Genomic DNA, 13,471 nt, shown 5'->3' on the forward strand with positions numbered 1-13,471 from the left:
GAATAAATCATCAAATTTCATAAAACTTCATAAACTTCATTAAAATGAGGCTACATAGAGTATTTAAAGCAAGACCTAATGAAACCCTAGCCAAAATAAACCTCCATCTTCCAAAAGTGCCCCTGGATGAACAGTGTCGTGGCTACAGTACAGCGCTACAGTAACTCGGCTACAGTAACCCTAACCCTAGTTCAATAAAATAATAACTTTCCCAACATGCCCTTGCATAGGCCCCTTAAGTGCTTCCCATAATAAACTCAATTATTCTAAACTAATAAAATAAGTTATTTAAATGAATTAAATAAGTTGAAACCATTCAAGAGTCCAAAGCCTTTAAGTCCTGTCGTTGCCGTCTTCCATAGCTGATGAAATGAATCAAAACTGGATCTTCAACTTTCAAGCCCCTAGGCTCTTGCTAAACTCATCCCAAGTAGATTGCATCAATCGTTGTACTGTCTCCTTGATCTTCTTGGCCCATCTGGAAGTTGCAAATGATCTTTAAGACTAGGTCCATCTTGGTTCCCATCAATAGCATATAATGTGCAGATTGTTTTTCCATTGGATATTTAAGATAGAATATAATGTTGCAGATTTTTTTACATAGTGGATATTTAAGCTAGAATTAATCATTGCATGAATCCAGAAACTATCATTAAGGGTAGAAAGTTACTCATGATCTATCTCTACTTAGAGTTATTCCAGTCTGCTAGCCTCCACATTTATTAATAACATGATAGTAATGGATAAGGTTATCTTGTTATTTTTATGCAACATTATTTGATCAATTAGCAAGGGGATTGAAAGTTGCAACCATTTTAAAGAGACAATGCTGCCTAAGAGACTAAGTGATTTGGAGGAAATGTGTTTTTAAGCCAAGACCATAGCTCTTGTTTTGGACATGTAAATCAAGTCCTTTAACATGCAGTTCTGGAATCTAGATATATGAATTGCTTCTGCAAGTTGCCATATTGTTGGAAATTCCTGTTTTGCTATGTTATTTATATTGGCTAATTGTAAAGTTGGCATTTTATGTGGATCATGTTTAATGATAACATATGTGTGTATATATGGAAGTGCTTTAGCTAGTTTTGGAGTTGATAGAGTTTATATCAATTCAGTTTTTTTTATGATGGCATTTATGCAGCAGTGTTATCAACAAAGTATATTCAGATTGTGTGAACATTCTAACTCTTTTCATTAGTAGTGCTCCATTATGTCATATTGATCATTATAAAAATGGTAAAAATCTATAAAAATCATTGGAAAAATGATGGCCAAAGACCATTACAGGTAGAAAATATGGGCATCAAATTTGACTAATATGTAATGAGCAGTAAATATTTCTCCCTCAAAAGCAACCGAATGTGATATATATATATATATATATATATATATATATATATATATATATATAGCTGGAGTGTTCTATTACCCACAATGTAACCTAACAAAAAAAGATGTTTTAGTGGCAACATTTTAGACCTGCATGCATCTTGATTAGTACTATAGTGTTGGGCGAAACTTTTTTTTTATGACAAGTTTTTGAGGAAACAATATTTTTTATGAAGCATATTTGTGGGAATTTTTGTTTTAGCAGCAGGATCAAATTGACAATAAAATTATTTTCAACGAAACTTTTTGTCAATAGAGATGTTTGTTGGTGATGTCTGCTTGACGTAATTCTCTTTTAGCAGCGGTATCAAATTGTTAATAGAACTAGGAGCCAACAATACTTCTCATCTTTAAACTCCTGTTTTGATGATGTCACTTTGCAGGAGAACAACTTTTGTGGCAACGTATCCTGCCAATAATAATCTATTACGGCGATTACTATTTGTAGGAGAAAGGGAATAGTGACATAATTTCTTGATGAAAAAGATATATTTGTGGCAACATATTTGCGCGGCAATTAAGTATAGTGTGCGATGTTGAATGATCTGATTGACATATTTCTATCGGGGTTTTTTCATATTAGCAACGACAGGAGTTGCCATAATAAGTAGACATTTGCCACAAAGTGTACTTTTGTTGAATTACATACTTAAATTGGTGTTTTATTATCTACAAACGTGCGGCCACTAGATTTTGTCAGTATTGGTGCTTTACGGCAATTTTTCCAGCTTATTGCGGCAAAAGTTGTCGCGGCAAAAAACTGAAATCGTTGAAGTGAGAAACACACAAATCATTAGTAGTAAATTTTTTAAACATTTAAAAAAATTAAAAAGCAATAGCGATCAAATCTAGGGAACAAACCTAGGGCCAAACTAGCTTTTTTCATATATATATATATATATATATAGATAGATAGATAGATAGATATATCCATTCTTATTATCCCGGACGGTATTTAAATTGTTTATCAATACTTTGTCTTGTTAGGATGTTGGATATACAAGATATCTTTAAGAGAGAACGCGATAATAGTTCAAGATAGTTCAGTTATCAATTCTTAATTAAATTCTTAATTAAATAATTTAAACCAGTGATCAGAGCCTTCGATAAAGTTATAATACTTTCTTATTTAATTTTTATATTTGTATCATATGGCCTCGCCGTTATTCAAGAGATCCCTAAGAACCGAAAAACAATGCAAATTAATTCCCTGGGATCAATCATGCAACATATATCACCAGCAAGATAAAAACAAATTCTTGCTAGCTATTGCATGCAAAAGCGGAATTTGAACTATTTATTCGTCCATCGACGTTCTAGATCATCCTTTTTTCAGCTTTTTTCTTTTATTCCAGCGAGAAAGTAATAGCTAGGATCAATGAAAAGGTCATCGTCTTTAACAGATCATAGATTAATTAATGTTATAAATAATGCAGGCTTTAATCTAAGCAGAATCTACCGTCCTTCCAGTACTCGATCGGACTTGCATGGATGTATTTGGTCAGAGATTAAACGCGTACGTCGATAAGATATAATTCTTTCTCTGTCCAGAATATTTCTTAGCCGGCCACAAAATCATAGCTGGTGAAACCTTAGCTAGCCAGTAGCCAGAATATATTGTAAAGGAGATTTCCTGGAAATTGCTTGCTTTGATCTCCATCACTTGTAAGCATGGAGCGCCGGTGTTGGAGACTCTTTCTCTGCTTCTTAATGACATCTTCGCATTATTCTCTCATTCTCTTCCTATATATAGGAAGCTGCGTACACAATTCTTTCACAGCTCAAATCTCAGTTACTCTCTTCTAGACTCTCTATACAACATCCTCTTCCATATATATATATATATATATAGCAACTTCTCAGTACTCATACAGTGCTTTGGCAATGGCGTCTCGCTTTCTCCTGCTAGGACTTCTGGCTTTGTCTTTTACTGCCGCATTGGCCACGGATCATAGTCCTCTCCAAGACTTCTGTGTCTCGGATACAAACAGTAAAGGTACAAAATGAACCTAACATATATGTCTGGTTTTGTGGTAATTTGCAAATTTCAACTCGCTAGGCATGTCAGTTTTGATTTGGGGAGGTAGAAGCTTCTTGAATAAGCTTTTTCTTTATTATTTATTTTATGCTTCATTGCATGCAGTGGTCGTCAATGGTTTGGCATGTAAGGATCCTAAGACGGTTCAAGCCAATGACTTTTCCGCCAGTGGACTTCATATGGCTGGCAATACATCAAATCCAGTCGGTTCAAAGGTTACCCCATTGACAGCTGCTCAAATTCCAGGACTCAACACTCTTGGCATTTCACTTGCTCGTATTGACTACGCACCATGGGGCATCAACCCTCCTCACACTCATCCTCGTGCCTCTGAGATCTTGTTGGTCTTAGAAGGTTGTCTGGAAGTTGGGTTCGTCACCTCTAATCCAGAGAACCGCCAGATCACACAAGTGCTACAAAAGGGTGATGTGTTTGTATTCCCAATTGGCCTCATCCATTACCAAAGAAATTTAGGCAATGGAAATGCCATCGCCATTGCCGCTCTCAGCAGTCAAAACCCTGGTGTTATCACTATTGCTAATGCTGTGTTTGGGTCGAAACCGGATATTGCAAGTGACATTCTAGTTAAGGCTTTCCAGCTGGATAAGAATGTCGTCACCAATATCCAATCCAAGTTCTAGACAGGCCGCCAAGATTGTTGTAATATTTAACGTTGATTGTATAATTAATGTCTGCATTTGTGTTTGACAATGGTCTCGGGACAGTTTATCTGCAAAGTTGTTTTTCTGTTTAGTCGTTTCTTCATGTCGAGTCAACAATAATTCTTTGAAGGAATTAATAGTGCATTTGTTGGATTCATAGATTTCTTATATGTTGTGTTGTTTCTTTGGAATTCTCTCTCAAAAAATATGGTAATAATTGTGGACATCGTTATCCATTTGTTCTCTTTCTTTCCATCTGTAATCTCATCGTTCTTTTTATAGAATGGGTCGAGTACATTTTCCAGGCAACTGGCATGATAATTTCACACCCAGAAAAGAAAGTGTTGTTTCTTTTTTTATATGATAAAAAATATAACCTTCAAAATGCATATCAATTAGTACAAATTATTAAGACTAAGAATCTTCAATTAGGAGAAGTAAGAATTTTTAACATGACAATGAACTAAACAATGTGAAATGTTTGAGTTTTATCAGTTATAAAAGACAATTGTTAATCCGAAAGTAGCAATTAAAATAGCAAACCAAGGATAGATAGGCCAGAGTACTATTAGTGGGATCAATAAATCTAAAATTTGGCCAAGGTTTAGCTAAGGTGCACAATAAACCACTGTAATGGACTCAACAAATGAACAGTGATTATAGCCTAAGGTTATTTGGCTGACTAAATATTATTCTCATAATAAAATAATTCTATCTTACTGCTATTTTGGTCTCCCACGCAAGAGAAAAGGTGAAAAAAGTGAAAAAGATGAAGTTGTGCTGCTTTCCTCTCTTTGAAACTCTGGCGCGTAGCTGCAACGATTGTAAAAAAAAAAGTTCAAAAAAGAAAATGTCATTGAGTTTAATATGTTAATGTAAATTGTGATTTGGAAAAAGTTCAAAAAATATATCAATTGAAAGAATATGGCCTTGTAAAAAAACTAAATCATTAGAAAATTATATCTGTTAGGAATAATTTGAACGTTAGAAAATTAATGTGTAGTTTTTTAATAATGAGTAAATATTCAAATTACAATTAGAATTAAAATAAATGAAAAATAAAAAATTAATATTTTAATAGAATAGTGATAGATTTGTTGAGTCTGTTATTTGATGTTGATGAAAAGAGACTAGCTAAATTTGTAAAAGTAAGTTTCCTAATCAAATTTTGGCTAAAATTTGTTGAGCCCACTAGTACTTGTGCTCAAACATGCAAATATGAGTTTAGCTAAAAGGCATAAGTAAAGCCAAAAAGTATATATATATTTGTTTCACATTCGATCATGCTATCAAGAAGATAGTTAAATATATAACTTGTTTCAAGGAGTTGGATTTTTTTGTATTATATGATTGTCTTATTTTTGAAATATTGAATTGTCTTATTTTTTAAATAACTCATACCATAGGGTGTTATTCTTAAAAAATCGCACCAGAACATAATCAAAAGCGGGTCATAAATACAGGGGTAAAAATGTAATTTTATTTAAGATATATTAAAATCTAATTAAGGCAAAATAGACATTAAGAAAAATATGAAAAACAAAACAAGAGTCATCGATCATCTAAATATAAACCTTAAAGGAGTTAATTTTTTCCATCGAACTAAAAATATTTTAGAACCTCAAAGACAGATAATTAGCTTGCCCATCAAATACAAAACGTTATTAATATGCGGATAGACACTTTTATATATAATATAAGAGATATCTATTCTCCCAAATATGCACATTAGTGCAAATAATTTTTTCCTTTTTTCTTATATAAACATGTTTTAGACATTCTTAATCATTAAGAAAAAAAATATAAATTCATATATTGAGCTGGTTACGTACCAACCATTACAAGAAAACTGTTTATTTGCGACCAATTAATTTTAATGAAATGACTATTTATAATTAAAATTGGTTGCAAATAGTCTTTTAGTTACAATAAATTGATCATAAAAACCCATTTTTCATATAGTGTTAACTGATATTTTTTATCCAAAAACAAAAAAATACGTGCATGCACTAGCATTTCATAATTAGCTAGAAATTAATAGAACCCACTGACCTAATTCTATATATATAAATATATATTATAGAATTAGGTTGTGGACGACTAATACTGGTAAAAAATACCAACCCGAATGTACAATAGATGTTTAAAGGCCACAACCCATAATTAATATTACATGTTTTTTTATTTTTCATGAAAAATGATATTTATAATCAGAAGGTACAAATATCACATGTTTCTTTTGAAAAGTTAATAAATTGTGATGATAAAAAAATTAATTTTTTAATTATTGAACCGGCCACTCTATTTTAAATTTTTAAAAAGAATGTACGACGTTATTTACACGACCTATAACTGTATCTAATATTATAAAAAATATATATCGGATATATATTCTTGAAAATAAATATATAATATATATAGTACTAGTTTTACATTACATTCATTATCGAATAACAACCATCGATCGATCCTTAATAGAGCGAGGAAATGAGCTATGCTACTCATTTGTAAACTAGTGAAAGAAATTAAATATTCTTGCAATTGCTAAAGGGATTTGAACCGCCTATTTACTCCATCGTATTATATTTTATTTGAATTTCTCATTCTCATGATGAGAATCATGCATGTAGGTAGGATCAATTAATAGATCATGATCATCATCTAGCAGCTTTAAAATATCGAATTTGTTATAAAATAATAATTCATTTGAATTAATCATGTTTTGCTATCGTTTTTTTTTTTCTCTAATTAAATTCTAGAAAAAAGAAAATGGCTTTTCAATGAACCACTATATATATATACCGTCCTTCCACTTGGATTTGGCGTTGTATTTGGTCAAATATTATGTAGAAATAAAAGCTGGCCGGTATAACTCTTTGATCAATTCCTAGCGCGTCGGCCAGCACATGATTTAATAATAGCCAGCCCCAAAAATAATATCTAAAACCAGCTTAGAAAGCCTGCATCTTAATTTAATGCCAGGAGACTACCTGATTGGAGGCTGATGATCATCTTTCTCTGCTTCTAATTCTTATTAATGCATGGTGTCGAATTAATTTGCATTATTATTGTCTCTGATCAGCCTCTAACTCCTATATATAGGAAGCTTGTAAACAAGTATTTTCACAACTCAGATCTCAATAACTCTTTTGATCTCTTCTCTCTCTGTAGAACTTATCTTCCATATATATTTGCTTCAGGCCTGCTCATACACTTTGCCAATGGCGGCCTCTCGCTTTCTCCTGTTAGGACTTCTGGCTAATTTGGCTTTCACTGCCGCATTGGCATCGGATAATACTCCTCTCCAAGATTTCTGTGTTGCAGATACCAAAAGTCAAGGTACAACAGGCAGGACCTTAATTAAAAGACATCATGCATGTTTTCTTTCATTCTAATTTGCAAGCTGTTTCAATCCATATATAGCTTTAGATCAACTAAAACTAGAGGTTTTACATGATGCATGCGTGTCTCTTTTCATTTTGGAAAGTAGAAACATTAATTCAATAATCAGCTTGCTTGTTTCTCATTTATATATTATGCTTCATTGCATGCAGTGGTCGTCAATGGTTTGGCATGCAAGGATCCTAAGACAGTTCAAGCCAACGATTTTTCCTCCAGTGGACTACAAATAGCAGGCAACACATCAAATCTAGTTGGTTCAAAGGTGACCCCTGTGACAGCCGCCCAAGTACCAGGACTTAACACTCTTGGCATTTCACTTGCCCGTATTGACTATGCACCGTGGGGCATCAACCCTCCCCACACCCATCCTCGTGCCTCCGAGATCTTGACAGTCTTGGAAGGTAGTCTTGAAGTTGGGTTCGTCACCTCTAATCCCGAAAACCGCCATGTCACAAAAGTGATACAGAAGGGTGATGTGTTTGTATTCCCAGTTGGCCTCATCCATTACCAAAGAAATGTTGGGAATGGAAATGCCATCGCCATTGCCGCTCTTAGCAGTCAAAACCCTGGTGTTATCACCATAGCAAATGCTGTATTTGGGTCGAATCCGGATATTGCGAGCGACATTCTAGTGAAGGCATTCCAGGTGGATAAGAATGTCATCACCCATATCCAGTCCAAGTTCTAGACATTACGTTAGCAGTTGGCGTATTTGTTAATTGTATTAGTGTCTGCATGATTTGTGTGTTTCTTGTACGTACATGTGCAATATTATTTTTTCATTCAGTTATGATTTTGTAATGATTTTTTGTCTCTGTTAATGATGTTTAGGAGTGTTGTATTTGTTCAATTTATAATTTTATGAAAATTGATACAACCACAAAAAGATCCATATATAAAAGTAAACCCATGAGCTAATATGATTTCATATGATAGATTAGTTTTGTTTTACAATAAAAGTAATTTTACAATCTAACGTACTACATTAAGCTACATCAATCTGTAAGTTTACATTTATCAAATCTTTTCCTAACTAAAGTATTTCTCTAATTCTTATGTTATGATTTTTTTTCCCTTTTTACTTTTCTCTCGTTAAGTATGGATCTTATGGACTTTCTTTTCGTTTTAATATCTTTCCTTCCATCTTATATAATATTATTTTTATTTTTATTTAATTACAATTTCCTGAAGAAAACATATTAAGGAAAAAAGAAACACATCTACGTGGTTGAGTCATGATGACCTTTATGTGGCGATGATGTAACCCCTCGCTTAAAAATCACTTTAGGACTTGAGTTTAGCACTTAAGATCCTAACTAGTTTAAGACGTGATAATTTTATTTTATTTTTTTTAGAATCTAAGTTGGCATGAGAATCACGCTTTGGGTTTAGTTACAATTATTGGAGAAATTTAGTATTTTTAATAATTTTTTGGGTAATTAGCAAGAGGCCAATAGTGGTATGACACATGGCATATTTATGGGCTCAGCTAAAAGGCTTAGTGTGGATGGATTTAGAAGTAGCCCAAGCATGTTTTATTTAGGGCCCTAATTCACTAAGAATGAGATGGGCTAAAAATAAGTACCATAAGCCCTAGACCCATTTAGAACTTATAAGGGTCTAGGCCTTTCTTGAAGAACCTTAGAAATTAGGCCCAATATGTGATGGACATAAAGTCATTGGACCTAACTTGATGAGAGTAAAGGCCATTGGTCCAACCTAAGAAAGACTTAAGATTGGGATCCAACTTAGTAGACCTTTGAGTCAATAGGTAAGCCCCACAAATATGGACATAAGGTCTATACAAGAACCCACACCAAAGCCCTCAAATATGTACCTAAGACCCAACAACCCTAACCCATAAAGCTCAAAAGCCTTGTCTTTCAATGAGACCCACATACAGCATACCACTGGGTTCCCTCAAGCCCAAGATGAACCACACGCCCCTAGGGTTCCCTCCCAACTATGGTTAAGCTTCTATCTTGAGTTAAGAAGTACTATTAATCTCACCCATGATTAGAAACCTCAAATCTTGTTTTTTGCATGGTTTTCTTTAAAATATTTTCTTCACATTTATGATCTGAATTTTTTGGTTTTTATTATTAATTTACATTGTTCTTAGACTAACCTAGAAGGTTAGGATTGACGCAACACATGCCAATTGGAACTAAGCCATGCCATTGCCCAAATAACCACCAATCAGCACCTAGGTGCCACCATGTGCACTTCATCAAACTAGCCCCTAGTTCATGCCATTTCTACCAAATTTTCAAGGGAAATTTCACTATTCACACCTCACCACATCACTCAAAGTTCAGACTTAGCATTGGACGAAATGGCTCCAATAAATCTAGCTAAAAACCCAACCATGTCCTTAGGGAGTTTAGTTGGAACCAAACCGAGGACCTTTAACCATTCGAGAATTTTTTGCTCTTTGTTGAGCCACCTACACGCCACAATCCCTTCCCTCCAATCCCTAAGAGGTGGTCCCTCAAGTACCTCAAGTACTCATGAGATTATAGACCAATTTGTCCCCGAAGAAATGCTAAAACCGATTGGCATTAAGACAAGAGGTCACTCAGCAACCACCCCCATTTCACCCCCTTCCATGACCTGCTCTTAAATGATCACTTGGAAGCTAGTCCCCCCACCTTCCACCACCTGAAAAACCATCCAAAGGAATCATCATATCTGAAAAACAAAGCCACGAAGAAAAGACAAAGAGGTGATGAAATCTAGCCAGCCTTTGAAGACCCCTACACGACTGCATATAGATTGACCTCACTTGCCATCCATTTCATTTTGTTTTGATTTTCTGAACCATGGTAGCACCTGCACCCTTACAGACAATGCAGCATTGAAAATGTTGAAATGATGGGAGTTTGAACACTAGTCACCTTCACTAAGATGTCACAAACTGAATTTATGCACCTCCACACTCCATCGCCCACTTCTTACAATCCCAAACATCTTCTTCATCCAAACCCATGCCCCTCACCCTCCATGAAGCCCTATAAATACCTCCTTCACACTCCATCGCCCTCCATGAAGCCCTATAAATACCTCCTCACTTCCTCACACCACTCCTCAAAGCTTTCTCTTGAGTTCTTGAGAGCCATCCCCTCTTAGTGTGAAGAAAGAGTGAAACCGAGTGTGTTTGAGAGACCTCTTGAAGAGAGGTTGTGTTGAGAGCTCAAGGGCCATAATTGTTGTAAGTAACATTGCCCTATCCTATGTTTAGTGTTAGCATAGCATGTTAGATTTTAATTTATGGCATATGAATGGAATTTTAATTGAGTTTTATTGAGGATTACCATGCTAAATACAAACCGGGTCAATGTGGAAATATTGAATGAATAAATTACTTGGGTTTAATTTTTAGCCATGGAATGTCTTAATATGATTTTATATGATTCACTAATGTCTTGGAATAAAATTTGAGGTTGAAAGCATGCCATGATAAGTTATAAATTCATATCTTGTGTTGATCATCTAGCATGTTTTGAGCTCTTTTGATTATGAACATCTTCCTTAGTGGTTCAAATCCTAACTTAGAATAGCTTTGATTACAGCTGCATCGATTTTCTAACTTCAGAAAGTTTGTAAGTTAGCCTCTGACTTACACTTTGATAACTTATTTATGATTTATTGATAAATGTCACATTAATATAAATGTGGCGAGAAGCTGGTTCGGGGCACTATGACTGGGATCGATCGAAATTTTTTAGGAATTAGCCAAGCGATTCCTATCACAATTCATGGCCAACAGGAAGCGAAGACGACCTGCGGCGTACCTCCAAACCATCAAACAAAATTGAGGGAGAAAGCCTGAAGGCATACCTCACCCGGTTCAATAAAGATCGATTAACTACAAATGACCAAGATGAGAAGATTAAGCTGGAAGCCTTTCTAGGGGGTGTGGCTCCAAAGTCCATTCATGGTAGAGCTTGCGCGGAGTACTCCGTCAACATTAAGAGAATTCATGGATAAGGCCGACGACTTCATCAATGCTGAAGACACATTGCAAGCTTTAATAGCGTTGTGGAAAGCGGAGATGAAAGAAGAAGATAAGGACCTCCAGGGATTGAGTGGGCAAATTCTATTGGAGAAGACTCGCTGAAGATATAGTGATAAAAGGTGTGAAAAGTGAGCACCCCCAAGGAGACATGACCTGAGGTTTGCTCACAGCAACCTAAGTGTGTGGTCAGAAGACCGATTGACAAATTGAGCAAATGGCACCAGACTAAAAAAAGGACGATATTTTTATGCTTATCATCGAAATGATACCCACTGGACAGAGGACTACTTACACTAAAGAGGCAAGTCGAGGAACTGTAGGGAGGCGGCAAATCGAAACACTTGATTGCAGAACACCTGGAGCCTGAAGAATCAGTGCCAGGGCGAGGAACAGAGCGAGATCCAGATAACTAGTGAAGTAGAAGTCCAAGAGGCCAACGATCATCAAGGGGGGACGACTGAGATAACCCTCGCCAGAATTCAAACTGCGGCGGAGAACCCTTGGGCGAGATATGTACTATAGCATGAGGGTTTGTTGGGTGAGGAACTTCAGCATTCGGAAGAAAAGCAAACGCCTGCAGAGCGAGATACGAGGAAGTCTACTTGACCAACAGACCACCCAAGCAGCCGAAGTGGAGGAGTAAGGAGAATATTTCTTTCTGGAAGAAGATTGTGAAAGAATCTTGTACCCACATGACAATGCGTTGATGGCAACACTGTTGGTTGCTAACTACACCATCGAGGGAATTTTGATTGACAATGGAAGCTCAGCCGATATTCTCTTTTGTGGCGCCATCACCAAAATGGGAATTGACCCCAGCAAACTGCGGTCATCACCCATGCAATTGAAGGGGTTCTCGGAAGATGTAGTACAAGCTTTGGGCACGATAACTCTACATGTCATAGTCAGAAAGGGAGCCCAAATTGCCATCGCTATGATTGACTTTCTTGTCGTCAAGGCCCCTTCATCCTACAACCTCAGAGCACTCACCTCTACTTACCATTTGAAGATGAAGTTCCAGATAGAGGCGACAATACGCAAAGTCCAAGGCGAGCGAGCCCTAGCACGAGAATGTTACATTCAAGAGCTTAGGTTGGGAGGAGCAGACCTCTGTACAACAAACATCAAGGGTCAAGATGAAGTCTCATCCCAACCGTCGGTCCTTCTTGACCAAGGTGTAAAGACGCAGGATGAACAAATTTTGCAGCAAGTAAAACCCAACAAACCATTAGAACTGGTAGCCCTCCACCCAGAGAGGTTGAAAACCACAACTCGGGTTGGGACCAGACTCTAGCCTAAGGTCCAAGAAGCCCTGAAACAACTGCTAGTTGATCATAGAGAAGTGTTTGCATGGAGCCACGAGGACATCCTGGAAATAGACAATGAAGTCATTGAGCACCATCTTTGTGTCGACCCCGGCATAAAAAAAGTCCACCAAAAGATGAGGTCATTTAGCATGGAGAAATACAAGGCCATAGCCGAAGAAGTTGATCGTTTTCTTGCCGTAGGGTTTGTCAGGGAAGCTCACTTTCCTGAATGGTTATCCAATGTCGTGCTAGTAAAAAAGCCAATGGAAAATGGAGAATGTGTGTGGACTTCACTGACTTCAACGAAGCATGCCCAAAGGACAGTTTCCCACTACCATTGATCGACATGATCGTTGATTCCACGTCAGGGCACCAAATGTTGAGCTTCGTGGAGGCTTACTCAAGGTATAACACCAAATCTGAATGAATCGAGTAAATGAGGAGAATACCTCATTTGTGACAGACCAAGGGCTATACTGCTACCAGGTCATGCCCTTTGGCATGAAAAACACAAGGGCGACATATCAGAGACTTGATATGGGTAAACAATAAGGCGCGCAAGTCTTTAAACTCTGCAACCCTAGAACACTCATGTTGAGTCACTAGAATCGTTGTGGGTAAACAATTGGGTGCGTAAGTCCTCAGACTCCGC

The 13,471-nt window shown here is 36.3% G+C and overlaps 2 protein-coding genes across 2 annotated transcripts; both read left to right on the forward strand.

Annotated features, from left to right (window-relative positions):
• The first annotated feature begins 3,276 nt into the window (after positions 1 to 3,276).
• On the forward strand, positions 3,277 to 4,071 carry LOC109020473 (putative germin-like protein 2-1). Its single transcript, XM_019004643.2, has 2 exons — positions 3,277 to 3,388; positions 3,536 to 4,071. Exons 1-2 carry the CDS (start codon positions 3,277 to 3,279, stop codon positions 4,069 to 4,071), a joined length of 648 nt encoding a protein of 215 aa, XP_018860188.2.
• A 3,242-nt stretch (positions 4,072 to 7,313) lies between these two features.
• Positions 7,314 to 8,182, forward strand: LOC109021912 (putative germin-like protein 2-1). The gene is made up of 2 exons (XM_019004645.2): positions 7,314 to 7,431; positions 7,647 to 8,182. Exons 1-2 carry the CDS (start codon positions 7,314 to 7,316, stop codon positions 8,180 to 8,182), a joined length of 654 nt encoding a protein of 217 aa, XP_018860190.2.
• The last annotated feature ends 5,289 nt before the right edge of the window (positions 8,183 to 13,471 follow it).

The sequence above is a fragment of the Juglans regia genome, chromosome 4 (assembly GCF_001411555.2).
Source record: "Juglans regia cultivar Chandler chromosome 4, Walnut 2.0, whole genome shotgun sequence".
NCBI classification, from domain to species: Eukaryota; Viridiplantae; Streptophyta; class Magnoliopsida; order Fagales; family Juglandaceae; genus Juglans; species Juglans regia.